We start from the raw sequence: 22917 nt of genomic DNA on the forward strand, positions 1-22917 counted from the left end.
AACACTTTAAATCCGTGGCTTCTAAAACCGTTACACAAACCCACGCTGGTTCTGGATGATTTCCAGACGGCCTTTAAGGGCGCTTCCAGAGCTAAGTCCTACCACCGAACTGCGGCAGAGGAGAGGGAATGGCCACCTGGCAAGGCAGCACCTGTCATCGGGCCACAGAGCGGAGGGAAGCGGGGCAGAAGAGGCGAAGGGAGCCGCGGGCCGGGGAAAGCGAGATGCGCGGCTGCGGATGTTCAGCAAAGGCCTGCAGGCCTACGCGGCCCAGCTTCCACAGACCCCGGCGATTCCCAGCCTTCTCAGCGGGGCAGCCGCGCCCGCCCCGGCTCCCTGGGCCCGAGCACCACCCCGCGGGCTGGGCGCTCCTCCTCCCCACGCACCCCACGTTCCATCCCCACCAGGAAACACACGAGTCTCGCGAGACGCGGGCGAGCGGGCGAACGTCGCGCAGGGCTCAGAAAGGAAGGGGCGGGGCACGTGACGGGGGCGATTTGCCTTTGCGCTGGAGCTGGGAGAGGGGCGAGCGCCATTGTGCCTGGTGCAAGCCGTTTTTTTCGCGGGAGGAGGAAGGGTACGGGAGAGCCGGACGCTACGAGGAGGCGAAGGAGAAGCGCCCGGCCTAGTGTGTGTCCGGGGACAGAGGGTTATGCGCGTCGGAGGTAAGCCTTTCTTCGAGCACCCACGGAAGCCGAAAGGAGGAAGGGGCCTGGTGGGTGGGTGGAGGGCGCGGGGCCAAGGGGAGGACGGCGGAGAGCCGGCCCCCGACCCAAGAAGGGAGCAGGTCCTACCACCCCGGAGCGTGTGCTGAGGACCCCTGGGGTGCGGCCCAGGCCAGACTTTGGGTCGGGGCCTTGAGGCTTGGGAAGGGAAAGAGGAGCTCCTAAGCGGGCTGGGCGAGTCAGGGGGACCCTTCCCCGTGTTGGTGTTTCGGTACAGTAGGTCGGGTGGAGAATGGAGGGGATCTTTGATGGAAAAAATGTGTCGTGGGGGAGGGAGGCCGGGAGGCCGGGGTCGGGTTTCCGGAGCCCTTTAGGCCCTGCAGTGGTGGGGAGGGCGCTTTGGGAGATGGACCCGCCCGGCCGACCCGATTTGGGGTGATTACTTGTTGATTATAAAGTGCTAACAGGTTTTGAATTAAAGCCGCTCCGCTCGAGCCTTGTTTTGGGGTTTGCGTGGAAGCTTTCTGCGTCCCCCCGTTTCTTTGCTGGAGTGGGATTGCCTTGTAGAGTGTAGTGGAGGGAAAACTGATCCTCAACGCGGCCGCCCCTGGCGTAGGCACCATTTTTATAGGACCCTGGACCTCTGGGCCTTCAAATGGTTCTTTACGACGCTGTTTTATTTTGGCAGAGGATTGCTCAATAGAGATCAAATTTAATTGTTTGATTTTAATTAACAAATAAAAGACGAGTTTGGCCACAGAAGGATAAACCGGGCATAAATGGAAATTTACTGGCATGGGGGCAAATGTTGGGAGGGTTTTATTGCGGATTTTACTTGTGTCATAATAACTCACTCTTAAATGACATTTTCAAGTTTACAAAGGACTTTCCTCAGGCGTGAAAGTAGGTAGTGAAAAATACTGATATTACTTTTCCCATTTTACAGGTGAGGAAACTGAGGCTGAAAGATAAAACTTGCTCAAAATCTTTTATCTGCTATGCATTAACTGTAATAGAGTCTCTGAATGATAAAAGTAAGAGCAAAACTTATTTCTTTCTTTTTTTGTGTATGTCTTCCTTGGGATCTGTCATTTGCTCCCTGGATTTCCAGGTTATTTGTCCTTACCTGGAATAAAGAGATGAACCATCAGAATTTCAGTTGAGATTTGGTAATAGATATCAAGGAGACCTATAGATCAAGTGAAACAAAATCATCAGAAGCTGTAGATTTTATTTTAGACTAACATTCATCTCACAGCAACTTTAATAAATAACTGATAGTTATTCTGACCCATAGATAAATTTGTAATTCATTATCATTCTTCTTGTTAAAGATTATTAGTTGCCCCACAAAAATCATTTTTTGGAAGTAGTCAGTATTACAGTGCCATCCCCATCCTTTGTAAAAATTTTCCATTCCATGGTTGACCCTCCCTTTAATTTTGGAAATGGTAATAAATCATGATATGAACCTGAAGATAATCAAAGAGAGAGATAGCTTTGTTATTTTACAAATTAATCAGTATTTTTAAGGACTGGTAGTTGGCTAGATTTTAAATTCATTAGTACATAAAACATTTTTAAAATACATTTTTACCTTTCACCCCTTGGATATTATCAAAGCTGGTTCTGCTTGCTCCCAAATATATTCTTTTGTTGGCTCTACCAGTTATGCTGCATATGCAGAACAACCGGTTTTTAAGTCACCAAGTTGACACCCGTTTTGGCAGCCATTTTGGAAGAGAGCAGGCTTTCGGATTCTACTGAGAAAAACTAGTTTTCCTTCCATTATTATTTGAACGTTTCTATTTAACATTCTCCTTATGTCTCTAACTATAACCTAAAAATACTTGACCTTTATAGTTGAAAACTAAAACTCACTTTACAAAAGAGAACAAGATGTTTGTTAAGTTCTTTTTACTAATTTGGGGTTCATTTGACCTCATCATCAAGAACTTCCTTAAATGATCTTTAGGAAGTTTTAAAGAGTTTATCTCCATGTATTAGGATCATTTGGAGCTTAAAGGAACCTTCGATAATGAGTCTTATTTTACACATAAGAAATCTGAAGCCCAAAGAGTCCTAGGATCACAGGATGATAGATTTATAGCTGTGAGGGACATTAGACATCATTTAGATCAGCCTCATTTTACAGATGAGGAGAGGTATAGGTAGCAGGTGCTCTGACTCCAAATTCAACACCTGACCCAGTTTTCTTCAGGAACATTGCTTGCTCAAAGTAATAGTAAAGCAGCAGGGCCAGAATTAGAATCCAGGTCCTCTGGCTCTTACAGGTTTTTGTTGGTTCTGCATGTTAACATTAAATTACTTGCTCTAATCAGTCAGGTTTTTATTAAGTCCCTACTATTTAAGTGTCCCATACTGCTACTCTATGGTTGCAAATACAATGAATATAATCCCTATTCCCAAGGAGCTTACATGCTAATGTAGGAGACAAGTATTCCCTTCGTATATAAATTTATACAGAATAAATATAAAGAGAATAATGCAAATAAACAGTTCAAAGATAAGGTTGTTTGAGAGGAATAGCTCTAATACTTGAAAGGATCCGGTTTCTTGTACAAGATAGGCATTTACATTTGGAATATGAACTGAAGATACTAGGGTGTGAATAGGGAGCTGAGTGACAAGGTGAGATCAGCCTTTAGGAAACACTTAGCTCTTTATATTATTGTGCTAATAAGACACAAACATACATAGTTTTATGAAAATACCAAAGATTTTTGAAGGAGAGGCTCAACATGCCAAATTTTTCCCTCTGATTACCATTTTGTTTTACCCTGTTTTTATTTAGGCTTTAGTCAAACGGTAGTTATTTTTCTAGGTGGATTACATATGAATTCTTTACAGAAAGAACTGATGATTCAGTTACTTAGTATGAAACATAAGTATTTCCTTAGGGAGAGATAAAGAAGGAGAAATGGAATTTGGATTGTTACAAAGCTGTCCTTGGGACCTTTGATACTAGATCACTTCATATGTCCTCTTTATATAGAGGCAGCAAGGTGTGGGGAAAAAAAATTTAGATTCTGAGGGTCAATTTTTTTATTTACAAAAGAGGATAATCTTTATACTACTAATATCATAGGGTTATTAGAGGAAAGTGTTTTGTAAATTTTTCATTCTTATGTAGCACTTTATTAAGGTAGGTAACTAACAATTTACTAGGTCCTAAAATAGCATAATTTTACTGAATTCCATTGTATATTACAGTACCTTTTGTTTGATCAGGTTCTACCATAGGCATGACTTTAATATTAATAGCCAACTTAATATTTAAATGTTAATAGCTAACATTTATATAACACTTTAAAGTTTGCAAAGAACTTTATATATCATTCATTTGATCCTTGTGACAACTTTGTGAGGTAGGTTTTATTATTCGTCTTTTATGATTAAGAAAAATCACTTGCCAAGAGACTTAACTAGACAATGTCTGAAGCAGGATTTGAACTCAGATATTCTTGACTTGCATCCAGCTCTTTAATCTACTACACCAAACTGCTTGAAGACTTCCATATACAGTAGATTGGGGAAATAGGATCCACTTTCCCATATGACAGTGTGTGGAGTTAAGTCATAAGATCATGGTTTGGGAGCTTGGGAACATAAGAGGGTTTTTGTTTAGAAATTACAGTTGTGTTCAACTCTTTGTTGACCCCATTTGGGGTTTTCTTGACAAAGATGCTGCAGTAGTTTGCCATTTCCTTCTCCAGCTCATTTTACATGTGAAGAAACTGAGGCAAACAGGGTTAAGTGACTTGCCTAGGGTCATGCAGCTAATGTCTCTGGAGTCAAATTTGAACTCGGGAAGATGAGTTCCTGGCCATGCGATCTATCCATTGTATCCACTCTGCCACCTAGCCCTCCTACCTGGAGGCTAAGGTAGTCCGATCCTTTTATCTAAGGTTGCATAAGTTAAATCCTGGCAGAGCAAGGATGTCAACCAGGTCCTCTGATTCCAGATCCAGCACTGTACCACTTTTGCTTCCAAAAAAACAGGGTGAATATATTTATATTTTGCTGTGTAGGCATAATGATATGACATGGCTTATACCTTATTATTCTATTTAGTCTTTACTAGAGTTATATTGAATTAGTTTCACTTACTTCTTTGGCCAAAGTGGTACAGTAAAAAATGGTGTGCCAAGTAGTCTGCAAAGGGAATTATTCTAGATACAAATTGTAGATTTTTGACTATACTTTGTTAATGAATTATAATAATCACTTAATTTTTTTCCCCTGAAACTGGGTTAAAAACCTTTTCTTGTTTTTTGAAAATAAAATGATACAAGCCTTGAGGAAATTGTTTTAAGAATTCATATTTTGTTCACATTATTAAATTGTACAATTTATCAGGTGCTGCAGACTAAAAACATAAGACTTGACCTAATGAAAATTAGATGGCAGGCCTCAAATAATACTGTACTTGTACTTTTGATTTCATTTTTTTAAAGACCACCTGTCATCGAATTCTTACCTGTAGTAGTTATGGGGAAATAAATACAGTTTTTATTGTATATAGGGAGCGCTAGAAAGTCAGGGAAGTATCTGGGGATAGGAACTAATGTAAACATGGGTGGGGCCGTAGTTTGGTTATCTAGTTTATGGCTGTTGTGTAAGTCTGGATGTACAGACTGTACAACAGAACAAAACATCCATAGGTAGCATCCCAGTCACTCTATGCAGAAAGGGGCATTAGAGGTCATTCAGAAGTTACTGTACTTACTTTTTCCTCTTTTTTTGTGGTAATATGAGAGAGGAACAAGCATTTATATATTACCTATTATGTGTCAAGCCTTGTGCTAAGAGCTTTACAAATATCTCATTTGATCTTCACAATAGCCTTAAGAGGTAGGTGCTATTACTGTCCTCACTTAAAGTTGAGGAAACTGAGGCATGCAGTTTAAATAACTTGCTCAGAGTCATAGACCTAGTGTCTAAGGTCACATTTTAACTCGGGTGTTCCTAACTCCTCTCCCAATATTCTATCCACTGCCCTATTTTGCTACCAATAAAGGGGCAAGATCCCTGGGTTCTTTGGAATGGAAGTAGGCATGCATTTAGGTGGGGAACTCCCTTTGGTAGTATTTCAAGACAGATTTGTTATCTTATACAAGAAATTCTTCACTTTTCAAAAATAATAGAGCATACAAGGTCAGGCTTAGGTGTGCCCAGGGCAGACCCTACCCTTAGGGTCTGGGGGAGAAGGGAGATAGGAATTTCTTATTTCTGTAGCTCCAGAATACACAGAGGCCATCCTAATTTGGGAAAGGGCTTTATCAGTCATGCTTCAATGTCAGTTAATTTAAATGGTTCTTAGGATTTAAACTGAAAAGATCTTGGAAGTTGTTTACCCTGACCCCCTCATTTTATTAATGAAGAAACCTAAGTCCAGGGAGGAGCTCATGACATATCTAAAGTTATGCAAACTGTAGTAGAATTGTAGTTTGAAATCGGATCCTCTGACTCCAAATTACGAAATATCACCATATCCTTAGACTTGAATTGTAATCTTTATTTAGGACTGTCACAAAAAGGTCTTGAGATATTTTGTAACTAAATATTTATGGGATAGAGATGACTGTGTCCCTAGCCAAATGTTAGGCACAAAATACAAATAGGAGACACTGAGGGATATGGTAAGGTATTAGGATTATAGGATATTTAGTTGAGCACTTGAAGAGATCTTAAAGGACCATTTAGTCCAACTTTCTCATTTTACAGATCAGATGAGGAGGCCAGAGAAGTTAAGTAGCATGTTCAAGGTCAAACAGGATTCACACTTTCTCTGGCTGGAAAGCTGGCTTTCTTTACGGTACTATGGATTTTCTAGAGTTACTTGAAGAGCTTGGGAGCTTCAGTAGGAATTTAGGGCAGATTGTGGTAATGTGAAGGCTTTAGGTGTCTTGGGGGGAGGAGAAAATGGAAGACCCTAGGAGGTGGAGGAGTACAGTTTTCATGACCTATCTTGACTAGGTAATCCTGACAAAGTGGGATTGATGGGCTGGGTCACTGAAAATAAAAATAAATAAATATCTGACTTTCATTAGAATTATCTGGTAGCTTTTCACACTTATCTGTAAGGTTTTAAATTTCTGAAGCAGATTGAGTTATGTGTAGTTAATTTTCAAAGGCTTCAAATAGAGAATAGACAAGCATCTATAAAGTACTTGTTTGTTTTAGTCCTGTCTGACTCAATGATTCCCACCCTTTGTAGGGAGAGGGGCCACAAAGATACTGAAGTGTTTTGCCAGGTCCTTCTGCAGTTCATTTTACAGATGAAGAAATTGAAGTAAACAAGGTTGTGTGCCCAGGGTCACACAGTGTCTGAGGCAGGATATGAACTTGGGGATTCCTGACTCTCATCCATTGATATGCCAGGTAATACAGCTAATTCACAGAACTTTGTATTATTTTTGCATTCAAACTAAAAGATTTGACTCTAGCACAAAGTTGATTTGCAAATTTTATTTGATGCTATCACAAAATGTTCTTTTGTGATATTTTGTTATTAAAAAATACTTAGAGGACACCTTCAAAGGAAAACTTGAACCATCTGGTCAAAACATTTGTGATAATGAGGTTTTTGAAAATAGTTTACAGTTTTTGATTTACTGATATGACAAAACAACTGAAGACTGAGGGGCGTGGCATTACAATAGATACTTGTTTTTCCAGCCTCCAGTTAATTGGGAGTCACTGCAAAGGGGGCGGGGTAGCTTCCGGAGCTTACAGAATCAAATCTAGCTGAAATTTTTACCTAGAAACTTTGGTTATGGCCTTAACTTATACATTGTTTTGGGACAGGAGTTCTTAATGTGGAGTCTATGAACATGGAAAAAATGTTGGTAACTGTGTTTCAGTGTTAAAGGTTTCCTTTATAATTCTATTTATTTTATTTACTTAAAATATTTTGAAAGAGGGTTTATAGGCTGTACCAGATTGCTGAAGAAGTCCATTGTTGTTAGATCTTTGTTGTGTAAGACACTTTGTGACTCTGTGGACCATACTGTCCATGGGCTTTTCTTGGCAGGGATACTGGAGTGGTTTGCTGTTTCTTTCTTCAGTGAATTAAGGCAAACAAGTTAAGTGACTTGACTGGTTTGACTCTAGACCTAGAAGTCTATCCACTTTAAAAAACCCTATTATAGGGTGTTTTTCCTTCTCCTCTTTCCCTCTCCCTCTTTTCTCCTTCCCTTTTCTTTCCTTCTATTTTCCTTATATTAACACCCTAAGTTTACAAAATTTGTCAGATATGAATTATCTCTAGTATTTTATCTGGAACTTCATGAAAAATTTTTGGGAATTTGTCGTGTTTGATACTTTAATAGTTCCTCCTTATAACACTTGCTCTTCTTTCTTCCTACTTAAATATCTTTCTTTTATCCATCACTTCATGTTCAATTTACTTTATTCAGTTAATCTTCATAATTCTTGTCTGCCCCTTGTTTACTTAAGAGTCACTGAATTTCTGCTGTGAATCTTGGACGTCAGAGGTTGATTAGTAATATCAGTTCAACAATGTTACTCCTAACCTTTAAGTTACACTACTTTTCCTGAGAATTGTTACTTTCTGTATACATTTAGATCTTCAAGTTTAGTTTTTTTATTTACTGTAGAAATATTTACACTATAAATAACATTTCTCTATTCCAGTATAGTATTTAAGATTTTGCTTCATTTACTTTGGACCATATTGTAATGTCTTGAAGATAGCAGACGTTTGGTAAATAGTTGAATTTAATTTTGGAGTTCACTAGTAACTATCCTCCTTGGGCTTTACCTTAATTATTTCCAGAGATTTTAAAATAAATACAATCTAATAGGAGACTGACTAGTGAGAAGAACTTAGTCCTTAGAGGTTTCCCAATGTTCCTTGCCTGGTTCTTTTCCAGTTGGAGGCTTGGTGAGTCTGCTTCTATGCATGTATGATGAAGGGGCCCTTTCTTCCACTTCACAGTACTCAGGCAGGTGTCCTCTGGGTGCTTCCTTTTAGCTTACTTGAGGGTGATGAAAAAATCTTTTAATTTGTCTTCATGGTTCAAGCTGTTCTTGTGTCACACCAGAAAAGAAGGCAGTCCTTGTCCCCTCTATCTGCCAGGGAAGAGAGGGAGATATTGTCTGGAACCTTTTGTATGCATAACCAGTTTCAGCTCAGCAGCCAGTTTAGAAGACTTTTTGTCTTTATGCAGTGAATTGATTGGGAATAGAGGACACCTGCCTGAATGCTCTGGGATTGGAGAAATTACATTATGCATGCCTGGAAGTAGGCTTATCAAGCCTCCACTCTGATTGGAACCAGGCCTGGCATACTGCATCATACTTTTAAAGACTAACACTTATTGGCTTGGTCCCTGCTACACTAATGGGCTAATGTCATGTCTTTGGTATCTTCTTTGTATTAAAATTGCCTAATTGTTTTACTCTTATAAAAGTAAGATGGATAGATAGTTCATGAAAAACTATTGTGTCATTTTCTGAGTTTCATCAACCATGTCTATTGGAGACCCGGCCTTTAAGTAGTAGTTCTTGTACAGCATCATATTCTGCTAGTTTTTTAAAATTACAGTTGATTTTTAATTATTTGTGATGGTGAAAAATTCAGTGAATTGGATTTAAAAATTTTTTTTATGTCCTCAATTTGAATATTTTTGTATCTGATAAAGAAATTACACTTCATAGGTATGGTATTTTGAAGATATACCAAGCTGAATAGTGAAGTAACATCAGTATTTTCAACATGAATAAAATAAGAAAATAATCATATCAAAAATTTACTAACTATATACAGGAACTACATCTGCTAATTATAGTTATTATAGCATTAACTATATATGAGAACTCTGCTATGATTCTGAATTTCAAGGCAGAGTTGTAATTTTTCACTTAGAGCATGAATTTCAAACACTCAATCCTGGTGAGTAGAAGGAAACTTCATTTAACCCAGTAAGTGCTCTAGTTTGACCTACTGCTTATGCAACCACATTATGTAAGTTTCCAAGTGACACGTACATTGCAGATTTCAATCAAGTCATCTAAAAGGAGTTGCCAGAAATAATTACTTACCCTGTAAATTTGCTGTCTCTGAGGCCTCTACCTCTTCATTTTCTCCCTTGAGTTTCACTTTGAGCATTTTTCCTATTAGGTTATTCTTCTTATCTCCAAATCTGCCTGGTCATAGTGGAATGAGTGTATATTTATGTTCAGAGTAACATCATATTGAACAATATTAAGATTATTACTGTTGCTTAAGAGGTACAGTAACAGCTCAACTGATGTATAAAGCTTTACATTTTACAAAATGCTTTCCTTCTGACAGTCCTGTGAGGTAAGTAGTGGACATAATGTTCTCATTTTACAGATGAAGAACATGAAACTCAGAGAAGATAAGTTTTTAGATTTTAGATTTTGAAAATTTCCACAGAAAGCTATAAAGAAGGTATAGTTGAGAGATCTAAGAAAATAAATGTTATTTTGGCCCAATTCAGTTTTTCTGGAAGTAATATTACCTCAGATGTAATAAATTAGTTTTGTCTAGTTTTATATAGAGTTGCTTATTTAAGTTTAGGACAGTCTAGATAAGAGAAAAAGTGCAAAATACAGTCAACAATTGTGTATTTTTTTAAATTGAGAATTGTAAAGAACAAGCTATATTTCAGATTGTCTTGATATCTTGGCATGTTAGGTCCTCAAAAGTTGTACCAAAGTTTGGTAGCTTCTATCATACTGGACAGCCATCAAGTAGAATTTCAACATCAGAAATGCCTGCATTCTTTGGGATGTGTGGGTGTTCAAGGAGGATTAGTATGTCTGGTATGAGGACTTGCCTCTGAGCCCTTTCCAGGGTTGCTAATCCACTTTTGGTGTCCACCTAGCACTCACCTCTTACCTATTGCTCCAAGAAACTGTAGCATGCACAGTGGCCATACCTGAGTGAATCCCTGCAGGTTGAGAGTGTCTGATGTGCTGAAAACTGTTATCATGAAGGCAGAACAGAAAGCATCCAGTATTGTTTCAGTTGTATCTGACTCTTCTTGACCCCATTTGGGCTTTTCTTGGCAGAGATAGTGAAGTAGTCTGCCAGTGCCTTCAGTTCATTTTACACATGAGGAAACTGGAGCAAAGTGCTTTATGTGACTTACCCAGGGTGACACAGCTACTAAGTGTCTGAGGCCGGATTTAAACTCAGGTCCATCTGATTGCAGGCCCGGCATTCTATCCACTGCACTACCTAGCTGCCCTCCACTGTGCCACCTAGTCCTATACCCTCATTTTATAATTGAGGAAATTGAGACCCAAAGACATTAAGTGACTTACTCAAAATTTACTTGGTGTAGTAGGTGAGATTTGAAGCTAGATCCTCTGACTACAGAGCTACTGCTTTCCCCATTGTACTAGGTTGCTTCCATAGGGGACACCTTGAACTTTGTTCAAATCTTGACAAGTCAGTCTTTTTGGAGGGAGAAGGTTGCTTAAAAGTAAGTGGAACCAACACCTAAAACATGCCAGGTCTCTGGGTTTGTAAAGACAAAGAAACGAGCTTACATTCTATGACCTGGAAACAAAAGTTTTGATATTGCTTATTAAAATAAGATACTGGGGGAAACATAAAGGTGCATAGTGGTGCCTGTTGCCATAGTGTCAGATCATTTTCCATCTATTCTATATTTTTATGCCATCTTTCATTGTAATGTAAGCTCCTTAAGGTCAGGAGCTATTAACCTCTTTATAACCCTAATGTCAAGAACATAGCATAGTAGGTGCTAAATAAATGCTTGTTGATTGTTGAGAACCCATGTGGATTTCATAGGAATTTTTGAGTTAAGACACTGTTAAGAAAGTCTTAAAATCTCTTTAAAAATCTCAAGATTTTCCTCCTTTTCAGGAATAATGTGATATTGGAAAGAGCCCTGGATTTAGATCTAGAAGATCTAGGTTTTAATATTAGCTCTCCTACTGCCTTTATACATTACAAGTCATTTAACTTTTGGGCTTCATTTTCTTCATTCTGTAAAATGTATTAAGTTGGACTAGATGATCCCAAAGGATACTTTCTAGGTAGAAAGATGAAAACCTCATGTGCCAATTTCATACTTCAAGTATGTTACTTTATAATCACATTCTTGTTATATTATTTGATCCTTAGAACATAATTGTGAGAATGAGGAAATTTTGAGGAGAAAGAGATGTGTGGGGGAAGTTCGACAAAAGTGGTAGGGCATCATTCGGATTGCTACAGGGTATGTAGCAGCTGAGGACTTGTAGTGGATGAGTACATTTTTCTTCACCAGGAAAGGAAACCTCAGTTCTCCAAGTTTTTGGATCCTTAGGGGTCAGCAGCAGTGGGACCCTGCAAAATAAACCAAAATAAAACCTTAACCAAAATAAAAGATTGAGTCTATACCGCAGTATCTGTGCTTAGACTTTTTCCTTCTTGAAAGCACTGCCTGCTCCTGCGTTTCCATTTGAACGTCATAAGATTTAAAATTAGAAGTGAATTTAGAAAAAGAAATTGAGGCCCAGAGAGGTTGGGTGACTTTCTACACATCAATTAATAAACTCCAAAAATGTGTTGTGTTCTATTCCGTGAGATGTTCTGGAGACAGTAAATAATTTTGCTATTTCCATTGGATTGTGAGTAAAATATTTATAAACCAGTGAGAGGAAGTTGATTTAAATCTAAGTCACATTAGATCTAGATCTGGAAGAGACTTCAGAGATAACATAACCCTCATATTTTTTGGGTGAGGAATTAAAACTTAACGAGGTTAAGTGACATGCCAAGGTTATACAGGTAATCAAATGGCAGAACCAAAATTTGAACCCAGGTCTTTTGACTTCAAATCTAGCACCTTTCCCACCATACTATGCCATGCTGCTTCCCACCATTTAGTGACCTCAAAAAATTTTATTTTAGAGAACAAAATGGAGGGGCGGAGCCAAGATGGTGGAGTGAGAACAACTACTCACCTAAGCTCTTAGACAAACTCCTTCAGATACTGCTAAAAAAAGAATCTGACCAACTTTTGGAGGTGCAGAATCCAATAGGAGATAGACTATAGCAGATTCACAGACTGGAAGGTAGACAGGAAGGGGTGGAGGAGCATATAGCCCACCAGCCAAGGCAGGATGGAGCAAGAAAGCCCTGAGGCAGTGCAACATGGCTCAATAGCAGCCCAGGGTGGGAGTCCGGGGAAATTGAGCGAGTGAGGACTGAGGTGCCTCAGATACCTGCAGCAGCTGCTCCTGAGACTCAGATTAAATGTCTGTAAGTCACCTACTTGAACTCCTGGGAGCCAAAATGGCGGAGTGATTAGTAACTGCTCTCTCCTCCCCCCTTGTTGACCTTGAAAGAACCATAAAATATTTCCCCAGAAAAATCCTGAAACGATGGGATCAGCAGAAGGGGAAAACAGTCTCATAGCACATGAGGCAAGGAAAGTCTGTAAGGAGTATTCCTCTTACAGTGGTGGGGGATCAGAGCTGTTCCAGACAGCCAGAGCGCCAGGGTTGTGGAGTCTAGGCACCATGACCCAGGCATGCCTAAGTGCTCCAGGGAAAACGGGAAGACAGGAAGGCCCAGAGGCTGAGCTTGCCTTTTCGTCAGCTCAGCTGAGGAGATCTCCCTGGACCAGACCACCCCTCCCCCCTACTTAACAAGGTAGCTCCAGGGCTAATTTGGGGTAACACAGAAAGGAAGAATTCACCTGGTCACTCCTTTCTCACACCAGGCAGCTCAGCTCCAGGTTCTTTAGCTTCTAGCTGAAAGAACCAGAGGCCACAGTACACGAAACATCATCATGAGTAAAAAGCAAAGCAAGAAGGAAAAGACCATAGAATCTTTCTATGGGGACAAGGACCAAAACATGAATACCAAAGAGGTCTGTATTGAGACTGTACTCCCATCTGAAACTTCAGAAGGGATTATGAACTGGTGGGATGCACAAAGAGTACTCTTGGAAGAACTAAAGAAGGAAATAGAAGAAAAACTGGCCAATGATTTTCAAAATATGAAAAAAGAATTTACTGAATAGAACAACTCTTTAAAAAGGAAAATTGAACAAATGGAAAAGGAAGTACAAAAACTAACTGGAGAAACTGATTGCTTAAAAGGAATAATTGGACAGATGGAAAAGGAGATGCAAAAGTTAACTGAAGAAAACAATATGATAAAAATTAGACTTGGGCAAGTAGAAGCTAATGACTCTATAAGACATCAAGAATCAGTCAAAGAAAATGTAAAGATAGAAGAAAACTTAAAATATCTAATTGGAAAAACAACTGACCTGGGAAATAAATCCAGGAGAGAAAATATAAGAGTTATTGGCCTACCAGAAAGCCATGATGAGAAAAAGAGTCTGGACAATAGTTTCCAAGAAATCATCAAGGAAAACTGCCCAGAAGTGCTAGATCCAGAGGACAAAATAGTCATCGAAAGAATGTTCCCTTCCTGAAAGGGATCCCAAACTAAAAATCCCTTAGAAATATTGTTGCCAAATTCTAGAACTATCAAGTGAAGGAGAAAATACTACAGGCAGCCAGAGAGAAACCATTCACATATTGAGGAGCTACAGTCAGGATCACACAGGACCTTGCAGCTTCTATGTTAAAAAATTGAAGGAATTGGAATAGGATATTTTGTAAGGCAAAGCAGCTGGGACTACAACCAAGGATCAATTACCCAGCAAAGTTCAGCATAACATTTCAGGCAAGGAGATGGACATTCAACAAAATAAGGGATTTCCATACCTTCCTGATAAAAAGGCCAGAACTCAATAGGAGATTGGATCTTAAAATGCAGATCTCATGAGAGGCATAAAGAAAAGAAAAACTTGTTACTCAATTTGGGCAAACTGTTTACCCTCCCTGTAAGAGAAGATGATACTTGTTAATCTTGAGAATTGTATATCTATTATGAAATATAAAAGGGATATATATAGATAGAGGGAGGTGGTATAAAGTAAGTGATGTGATGATAAAAATGTGATTTAAGGATGCGAAGGGATTGTAATAGGAGATTTCATGAAAAGGAGGAAGCAGAAAATGGTAAATTACATCACAGGAAGAAGCACAAAATTAGAGTAGAGGGAAAGAGGGGAGGGAGATGAGCATTGTTTGAGAGGTACTCTTATCTGATTTGGTTTAAGGAGGGAACAACAAAATTAAGTATATAAATCTAGACTACTTCTATAGTCAGTAGGAGGGGAAGAAGGAAAGAAGGGGGAGGGGAGGCTAAAAGGGAGGGAAAAAGTAGTAAGGGTAAAGGGGAGTAAAAGGAGGGGAGCTGAAAGAAGGAAGAGAAGACTGCGGGAGGTGGTGGTCAAAAAAAGAAATAAAATGGCTCACCAGAGGTCATATTGTTCACCTGTGGCTTTAGAACCTAGGTTTCTTGACTTTCCCTACTACATTAAAAAGGGAAATAGCAGCAAAAGTAATTAAGTAGAGGACTATACATACTAATTTGAGTATGAAAGGGTGAATGATTAAAAACATGTATTGTGCATGTATATTTGCAAAGAAAACACTGCTAAGTACTAGGGATACAAATAGGAAAGTTAGACAGTTCCTTCTCTCAAGGAGCTTACTTCAAATGGAAAGGTCCCATGGTCCTTAGAGTGCAGTGGCAAAGTAGATGGAAATGATTATTCTTTAATGTCTTTTCCACTGGTAAAATCTTAACAGTCTCTGATGTTGACCCATTTGACCATGCCAAAGACTTTGACAAGAACTTTTCTCTCCTCTGGGGCTTCAATAGAGGTGGTAACTGCTGGAGCCTTTGCTAAGCTTCCTGTATGTAGGGATTATTTTCTGGGGTAATAGCTGAGGTCACTGGGTTGAAAACATTGTTATTCCCAACGCCTATGATTGGGGTTTAGGGTCCTGACCTGTTCCCATCAGGTTCTAATGGGAGAAGTTGGTCAAGGTGGTGGTGGAGCTGTCCTGACCTTGACACATGCAGTTTCCTGTCCATCCCTGCCCCAGTGGCTTATGTGTTATGTGAGTAGCAGTTCTTTGACAACTGGTGGGATTGGCTGCCTCCTCCAACAGGAGTTGCTTTTCTAGATGAAGGGTGTGAGAGCTGGGGTTAGAACTAAGCAGGACCTGTGATTTGGGGACATCCTTTTGTGCTTATCTATGCTTCTTGGTGTGGCAGTTGGTTAGCAGCTGCAGTTGATGATGGTGAGGGAGGTTGGCCCCTTCTCCACTATGATTTCTACCCTCATTGATGACTGTGGGGACTGGACTGGAAGAAGGTCTGATTTTGGGGGGAATACTGTTATTCCCAAAGCTCTTTGGCTTAGAATTTCTGGGCTATCTCCCTCAGATTCCAAGGGCAGGGGTGGTGATTTGACTTGGCTGCCACATTCTGGCTTTTTCTCTCTCAGGGTGCCTTATAACGTAAGCAGAAGATAAAGCAGTAGTTGGCTTTTTATAAAATAGTCACCATTAAAAATAAGCAGACATTTTAAAATTAGTATTTGATCAGAAAGTTCAAATAATACCACTTATAATTTCAGAGCTAGCTAGTCCTAGAATTTGGAAGGGTCTTCATGTTCCTTAATTCAAATACTAAATCACAAATTAAAATATAATATGGAGTTAATTAGCCTAGGAATTGAATTAATTTAACATCTATGTTCTAAACAACCAATTGAGTTTTGTACCATAACTCATTTATAGAATGAGAAAACACTGAGTCTTACTAAATTCCTTTCTACTGCAGACTGGTTTGTGCAATTGAGAGATTTACAAAGGTCTTTTTCTTACATTTGGCCCTAGATACTAGCTGCTTGTAGGATGTAGGGTAGAGAAACATTATCCACAAAAATTGGCTCATTCAGTGCCGTAACACAGTTTAGGAAAACCTTGTCTTCTGGTTCAAGGAGTATCCAGTTGGGACAGTTTATAGATAGAGCATATTGCACTTTCCAAGTTAGGGCTTGCATAAAGTGGCCAGGACCTTCCCATCACAGGATTTTGCACTGTATTATCTCTACTCCTCACTCAAAACTAGTTTATTGATTTTAATCTCTAATTCCCTTTTTAAAGCAAATGACAATTTAAATCAGATTAGGTATTGATGCTTTATCCTTTTGATAAGTGTGCTTGAGTTTATCTTTTTTCCCCCCAGAGACAATTAATTGAAATTTGCATTTCACAGACAACCTTAAGAATGGAATCCAAACCTTCAAGGATCCCTAGAAGGATAACTGTTGAGCCCTCCAGTTCTTCCTTAAGTCCTCGAACTGTATCTGGAGGCAGAGGAAGTGGTATGAGTGATGCATATCACCCAAGAGAATCTCCATTCAGACTGAATTCTGAGCATCAGGTAACATTAATTTGAAACATTAAAATTATTTTCCCATTTACTGCATTAATAGTTAATTTGTGAAGTAATCAGATTATTGTACATTTTTTAAAATTAAGATTTCAAAATTAACTTGAATTGCAGACGTGACTAAATGCATTGTACATTTCTAAACCTCCTTTAATAAGGAAATTAAAATTTGTTTTTCTTTCTTCTCACCTCCTCTCTGGTGGTGTTAAATTACAGTGCATGCCCAAAGTAATAATGAAATAATTGAGTTGTTATTTTATACATCCATTCCCTTGTCCCAAAACAAAAACATTTTTGACAAGTTTAAAGAAAAACAAATAAGTGATTAATGGACTATTCTTTTGTATGGGATACTAATGATCCAACATGAGTAGGGCATAAGTTTTGGCTTGTTGTATAATGATACATCTATATACTTTAATCTTAGGACCTTTTATGAGTTTTTTGTTTTTATTTTTTTTTCAATTAAAATGCCTACCTGGTGCTCTGTGGTCTTGGAAGAAAGTATTGCCATGAGTATTATTAGAGAAAAGTGTAGTACATTGCTGTTTAATACAGTTTACTTCATGTTAAGAAGTACTGAAGTTATAGAAGAGATGAATATAAGTAGAGTTCAGTAATTTGTTACGAATGTAGTTGGGGAATTTGCTAGTTATAAGACTCACTGGATTTTTAGTAAAACTTACCTTGGAAAGTAAATCAGCATCCCTAATACCAGTTTTATAACTCTGGATTCTGTGTTGGGTTAAAAGGAGGTTTTCATAATTGAACTTATTTCAAATAAGAGTAATACCATCCTTGTAAAATTGCCACCAGCTCCTTGGGCAATCTTGCATGAGAGGTCGAAGTTTCTTAGTCCAAATGTTCTTGAAGGGGAAGGTGTTGATTACATAAAAGGTATGGGACTTTTACAATATTAATTTAAGATTTAGAACTTGTGATGAAATTTTTCTGCTTCAACTTGTGACCAAAAATAAAACCATTCCTTTCTCATGTATAAGACATATTGAAAATTGTGGTTTTAAAATTAGGCCCTTATTTTTTTTTTTTTTTTAGGCCCTTATTTTTAAGATAAATTCAATTTCATGTAGATTAAAAAGTTATTCTTAATATTTGCAGAGCTATTGTGGCCATATTTACTATTAGTACAGATTTTATTATTTGTGTGAAAACAGTGCTATGAAGAAAGTTCCAATGTAGTTTCCAATGGTAACGGAACCACTTTTAGAACTGTTAGGGAATAAATTTATACACCTTGGGAACAGAACCAGAGTGTGGGAGAGCTTTCAGTACTCAATTGTATTCGTCTAGAATTTGGTTACTCCTTAGGCTCATAATTTTGAGCCTGGAAAGGGGTACCTAGTTTTAACTCATTTATTGTACAGATTAGGAAATTGAGGCCCAGAAAAGTGAAGAGTGGGCCACACAGGTAATAAATGACAAGGGGATCAGACCTGAGTTCTTAGATGTAAAATTCCAGCATTCTTTCTACTTTCACTTCACAATATTTTGTTGTAAAGAAAGGCTTCAAAGGTGTTGTATTTTTTTTTCTTTTGTGGAGAGTTGAAGGAAAAAGTGGTCTTAAGTTTTGGATATGACCATTTCCAAAGATTTCTAGTTTGTTATTAATATGCCATATATTGATAATTTATGGTAGTTAATATAGATGGAAACATTCTGAAAGATGATAGTGATAATAGTAGTATTTGCATAGTGAGGGTTTTGTTTAGTAAAAGATGTTTTTGAACCCTTTGGTGTAAAGAGAATTTCTGTGGCATCTTTGAGAGTCTTCTAGTTTCATGTTCTTTGATACAATTTTAATATTACAACTTGTATCTCTCTAGTTTTATCCCAGAAAAATCAAGGCAGATTTTCCAAAACCAATGCTAAAGATGTTCAATATATGTAAATCTGATTTGGACACCAAAGTACAATCAAACTAGAATTAGATTTAGAATCTAAATGATCTTTGACTAAAATTTTCATTGTTCAGAAAAATAGAAACTGATTTAGACTCCTAATGAATTGGATCTGTTCCCTGAGGGTTTGGTTTTTCTTTGCTAATATGACCATAGGAGCAAATTTCTTGGATTTTTTTTTTTTAATATGGCACTAGTTCCCATAATTGGTAAAATATTCCCAACCTGCTTTGCCCTATATAGGTCTAATCCTGACTGGCTTTTTGAGCACCTGAAATATATCTGAGTCAGATATTGAAAACAGCTGTAATAGAGAACACCTCAGCATATTCCTTTTATTTAGAGATGAGACGCTTTGGTGCATAACTGGTATTATACTACTTCATTTGGGACTTGCTTCAAGGTAAATCTCCTCTATACATAGAAATTATAAAGAGGAAGTACATGACTTTAGGTTTATCCATTTGAGAGAGCATACTCATTTTTCCTAGAGTAGTTTATTCTGCCTTTCTTGCCCATCTTTTTCAATGAAAGAAACTCATTTATGTTTTTGTTTATTTTTGTTCTCCATGTTGTGTCTTCAATCTTGTGAATATTGGGTTCACAGATTGGGATGCCATTATTATGATTTTTCTTTAACAGTTTTATGAAAAACTTAACATTTATGAACAATGACTACATGTCATCAGACTCAAATTAAATAGGTTAGTTTAAATATATAATTGATATCCACAGAGAATAACATGGAGTACATTATTGAGCACAGTGTAGGTTATTTGAGACTTTGAAAGTTTATCTACGTGTATAAATCCTGTATGTTTGTTCAAATTTATATGGGATTAATGTGGACATTAATTTATTGAGAAACTCTTCAAAATTTGGAGCATTTAAAATCTCCTTTGAATTGTTCTTTATAAATTCTTGGTTTCTTTAAAAAAAAACCCACCAAATGAATCACTGTTTAAGTTTTAATCTTCCTTATGTTTTTGAGAATTTGTAGATTCCATGTTCTGTAAAAGTTATCAGTTAAAATACTTTGAGAATAAGGGAAGTCCTCAATTTATAAACATTCAATTTAAGAATGATTGTACATGTTAATGAAAATCTCGCACTTTCATCAGTATCCCTGTCCAGTCACTAACTGTTATTAATTTGGGGACAGTACCCTGCTACTCCCTCTCTCCAATAACCTGGTGTACTCAGAGGCACTTAAGACCAGAGGATTAAGGGCCAAGGGCTTATTTGGAGGACGGTGTTATTTTTTACATACTATTGTTTCATTTGATTTCTGTTAAAAAGAGATTTTTTTTGTTGACTATCCTAATAATCTAGCATTCATAAAATTGTTTTCTTTGGGGAAATGTTGTGATTCTAAATTGCTGTGTTTTTAGATTGACAGTTTGTAAATTGAGGACTTGGTGTTGTACATCTTTTTGATGCTAATCTTTGAAAATAAACGTTAATGGCATATAATAGTTTGGGATGAATAAAAATTCTTCCAGTGTTTGGGGTATAGTAGATGAATGTGTGATTATTTTATGAGAAAGTCTATCCTTTTAAGATAGCAGCTTTTAAGGTAATTCTGTTTTGTTGCCATTATAGAGAAGTACAAAAGCATAAAAAAGGAGCATTATGAACATGAATTTAATGTACTTTTATCTGCCAACTTAAATATATATCATTTAATTAACTCTTGAAATTGTAGCAATTTCTTTAATAGCTGTACTTTTTAAATGTTACTTAGAAACACATACATGTGCACATGCACACTCAGTAAGAAGCTTAGGAGATTTTGGGTAGCCACACCATATGAAGTTTTGGCTTTCTGTGACTTGTAGACTTGAACCATTTTTATCTTCCTGTAGTAGGAAGGACATAAACTATATTTTATATGCTACAACACAGTGAGGGGGGCGGTGTTTAAAGTTGGAAAAATCCCATACTCCCATGTCAAAGCAATGAGGGAAAGACTAGATTAACATATAACAGCATATCTATGGGAGTGGAGAATTGCTTCTGGTTAAATTACACATGCAGTTTTTGCTTGTTTGAGAAGGAAGCTGAGGAGTTGGAATTTCATCATGGGAAGCAGCTGTGGAGCCCACAAACATTGAGGCATGCGGCTGAGAAGTATAGCAGTCTAAAACCATATTTTAAATACTGTCTTCCCCCTAGAAGATATAATCATATGGCAGATCTATCAGGAAGGTTGATGTGGAAGTACTTAGGCAAGATTGCTTGAAAAACTTTGGAAATAGCCATTAACTAAGAAAAGATAAATGGTCAGTTATAAATGAAGTGTAAAGTACTTATTTCATTTATAGTTTTTCCAGTATACCTCCTGTTGAAGCTACACTGGATAAATATTTAACTTGTAGAGTTGAATGAACCCAACTAGTATGTGGTAGTTATAAAAATGTTCTAAAAAGTTCAATTTTTATGTTATCTCCTGCTTTATAGAGTGATATTTCTTGATGTGGTACATCGATAAGATATATTTAAGACCCCTTTTACTGAAACCTGCAATACACAGGAAAAGGAAATACTATGGGAATTCAGTTAATAGTGTTTAAATTGTATAGGCTATCAGAAAACTCTTGAGTTGGAAGCGAGTCATGAAAATGTTATTTACTCCAGGAGTCCAATCTGTTGCATACTTCTGGTAGAGACTGGGGATTTGGAGAAAGAGAAGCCCATGAAACTCCATGGAAATTTACCAGTTCCTCTCCAACTCACTTCTCAGGAACATTTGAGCGTCCATGGTCTGGAAGCTTTTTGGGAAGTAGAAGCAGATTGGTAAGACTCAAATCAGACCTAAATTAGGTCTCTATTTTATGTGGGAAGGATAAGGTCATCATGTTTTTTACAGTTCCTCTAATTCTTTGATTTTAAATTTCAAGCACATATTGAACATGAGATGCTTCAAAATGAATGAGATTTTGTATTCATCTTCAGGTTTTTTTCTTTAGTTTGTAGTTGAAGTGTAGTTTGAAATCTTAATTTGTACCCTTTGTTTTTAAATGAAGATTGCCTTTATAACCTTACCAGGAGTAAAGCGTTCTCCCATTTTAGGCAAATATTAAATAAAGATCTTCTGGGAAATACCAAAATCAGTTACTTCCACAATCTCCTTTCTGCCTTGCCCCTCCTACATAGTTTTTTGGGATTCATTGATTTATTCAGTAAACATGAAGCACTTTCCTTCATTCCATTCAGGGAATATTCACAAACTTTGTAGACACTTAAAAACTTTGTCATCAACATAACCCTCTGCTTCCAACCTCCTTTCCTCTTTAATTCGACCTTTTATCTCAAAACCTCATACTGGTTTGGCACCCTGCCTAAAGATGCTTTTAAATTATGGTTTTAACTGATGTGTAACTAAGTACTACTTATTTATGTTGTCAGTCTGTTTTGTTTTTAGGACTAGCATACATTTTAGACGTGATTGATTTTAAGTCTTTTGTATTGCCTTTTCCTTGCATTTATCTTGATTCCTTTTTGCCTACATTTATTCCCAGTTGAAATTCTAAGATTCTTTGACTTTATTTCATTTCCAACCACCTTGGTTTAGTTTTTTAAAATGTCTGTTTTGGCAGTATTAAATATTTGAATGTTTTACTCTATCTTACAGATTCTACTAATGTCCTACTCCAGGGCCCTCATTGTAGTGTGGAGGTGACCCTAAGGTTTTCATAGGTTGTGCGAAGAAAAATATTCAGGTAGATCTTTACAAGCTGGAAAGGCTCAGAAGTAATGGGGCCCAACAATGAACTATATATCCTTTCTGAGGTCCAGCTTAGGCTAAATTTAGAAGGTTGAACTACAAGGTCAAATTTTTTTTTCTGGCCACAGTAACTCTCTGAAGACATTGGGAGAGAAACTTCCCTTGGATCGTAATTGTTGGTTTCTGTTCTATATTCAGTGATCTTTTAAGGTGGAGGGAATTGCCCACATCTATAAAATCATG

At 37.6% G+C, this 22917-nt stretch overlaps 1 protein-coding gene across 9 annotated transcripts in view; it reads left to right on the forward strand.

The window, feature by feature from the left end:
* Positions 1–373: 373 nt before the first annotated feature.
* MARCHF7 (membrane associated ring-CH-type finger 7) overlaps positions 374–22917 on the forward strand; it is a 53663-nt gene continuing 31119 nt past the window's right edge. For 4 of the 9 annotated variants that reach the window (XR_011967659.1, XR_011967660.1, XM_072612122.1 and 1 more), the window contains exons 1-4: positions 468–665; positions 6907–7070; positions 16852–17019; positions 21585–21743. Coding sequence is in view for 5 of the 9 variants with exons in the window: in XM_072612122.1 (XP_072468223.1) it covers positions 7029–7070; positions 16852–17019; positions 21585–21743 (369 nt within the window). In the remaining 4 variants the exon portion in view is untranslated. Of the gene's footprint in view, positions 666–6906; positions 7071–16851; positions 17020–19190; positions 19351–21584; positions 21744–22917 lie in introns of those variants that run through there. The other 5 variants (XM_072612124.1, XM_072612125.1, XM_072612126.1 and 2 more) reach the window with 5 other exon arrangements.

Source organism: Notamacropus eugenii, chromosome 5 (genome assembly GCF_028372415.1).
Source record: "Notamacropus eugenii isolate mMacEug1 chromosome 5, mMacEug1.pri_v2, whole genome shotgun sequence".
NCBI classification, from domain to species: domain Eukaryota; kingdom Metazoa; phylum Chordata; class Mammalia; order Diprotodontia; family Macropodidae; genus Notamacropus; species Notamacropus eugenii.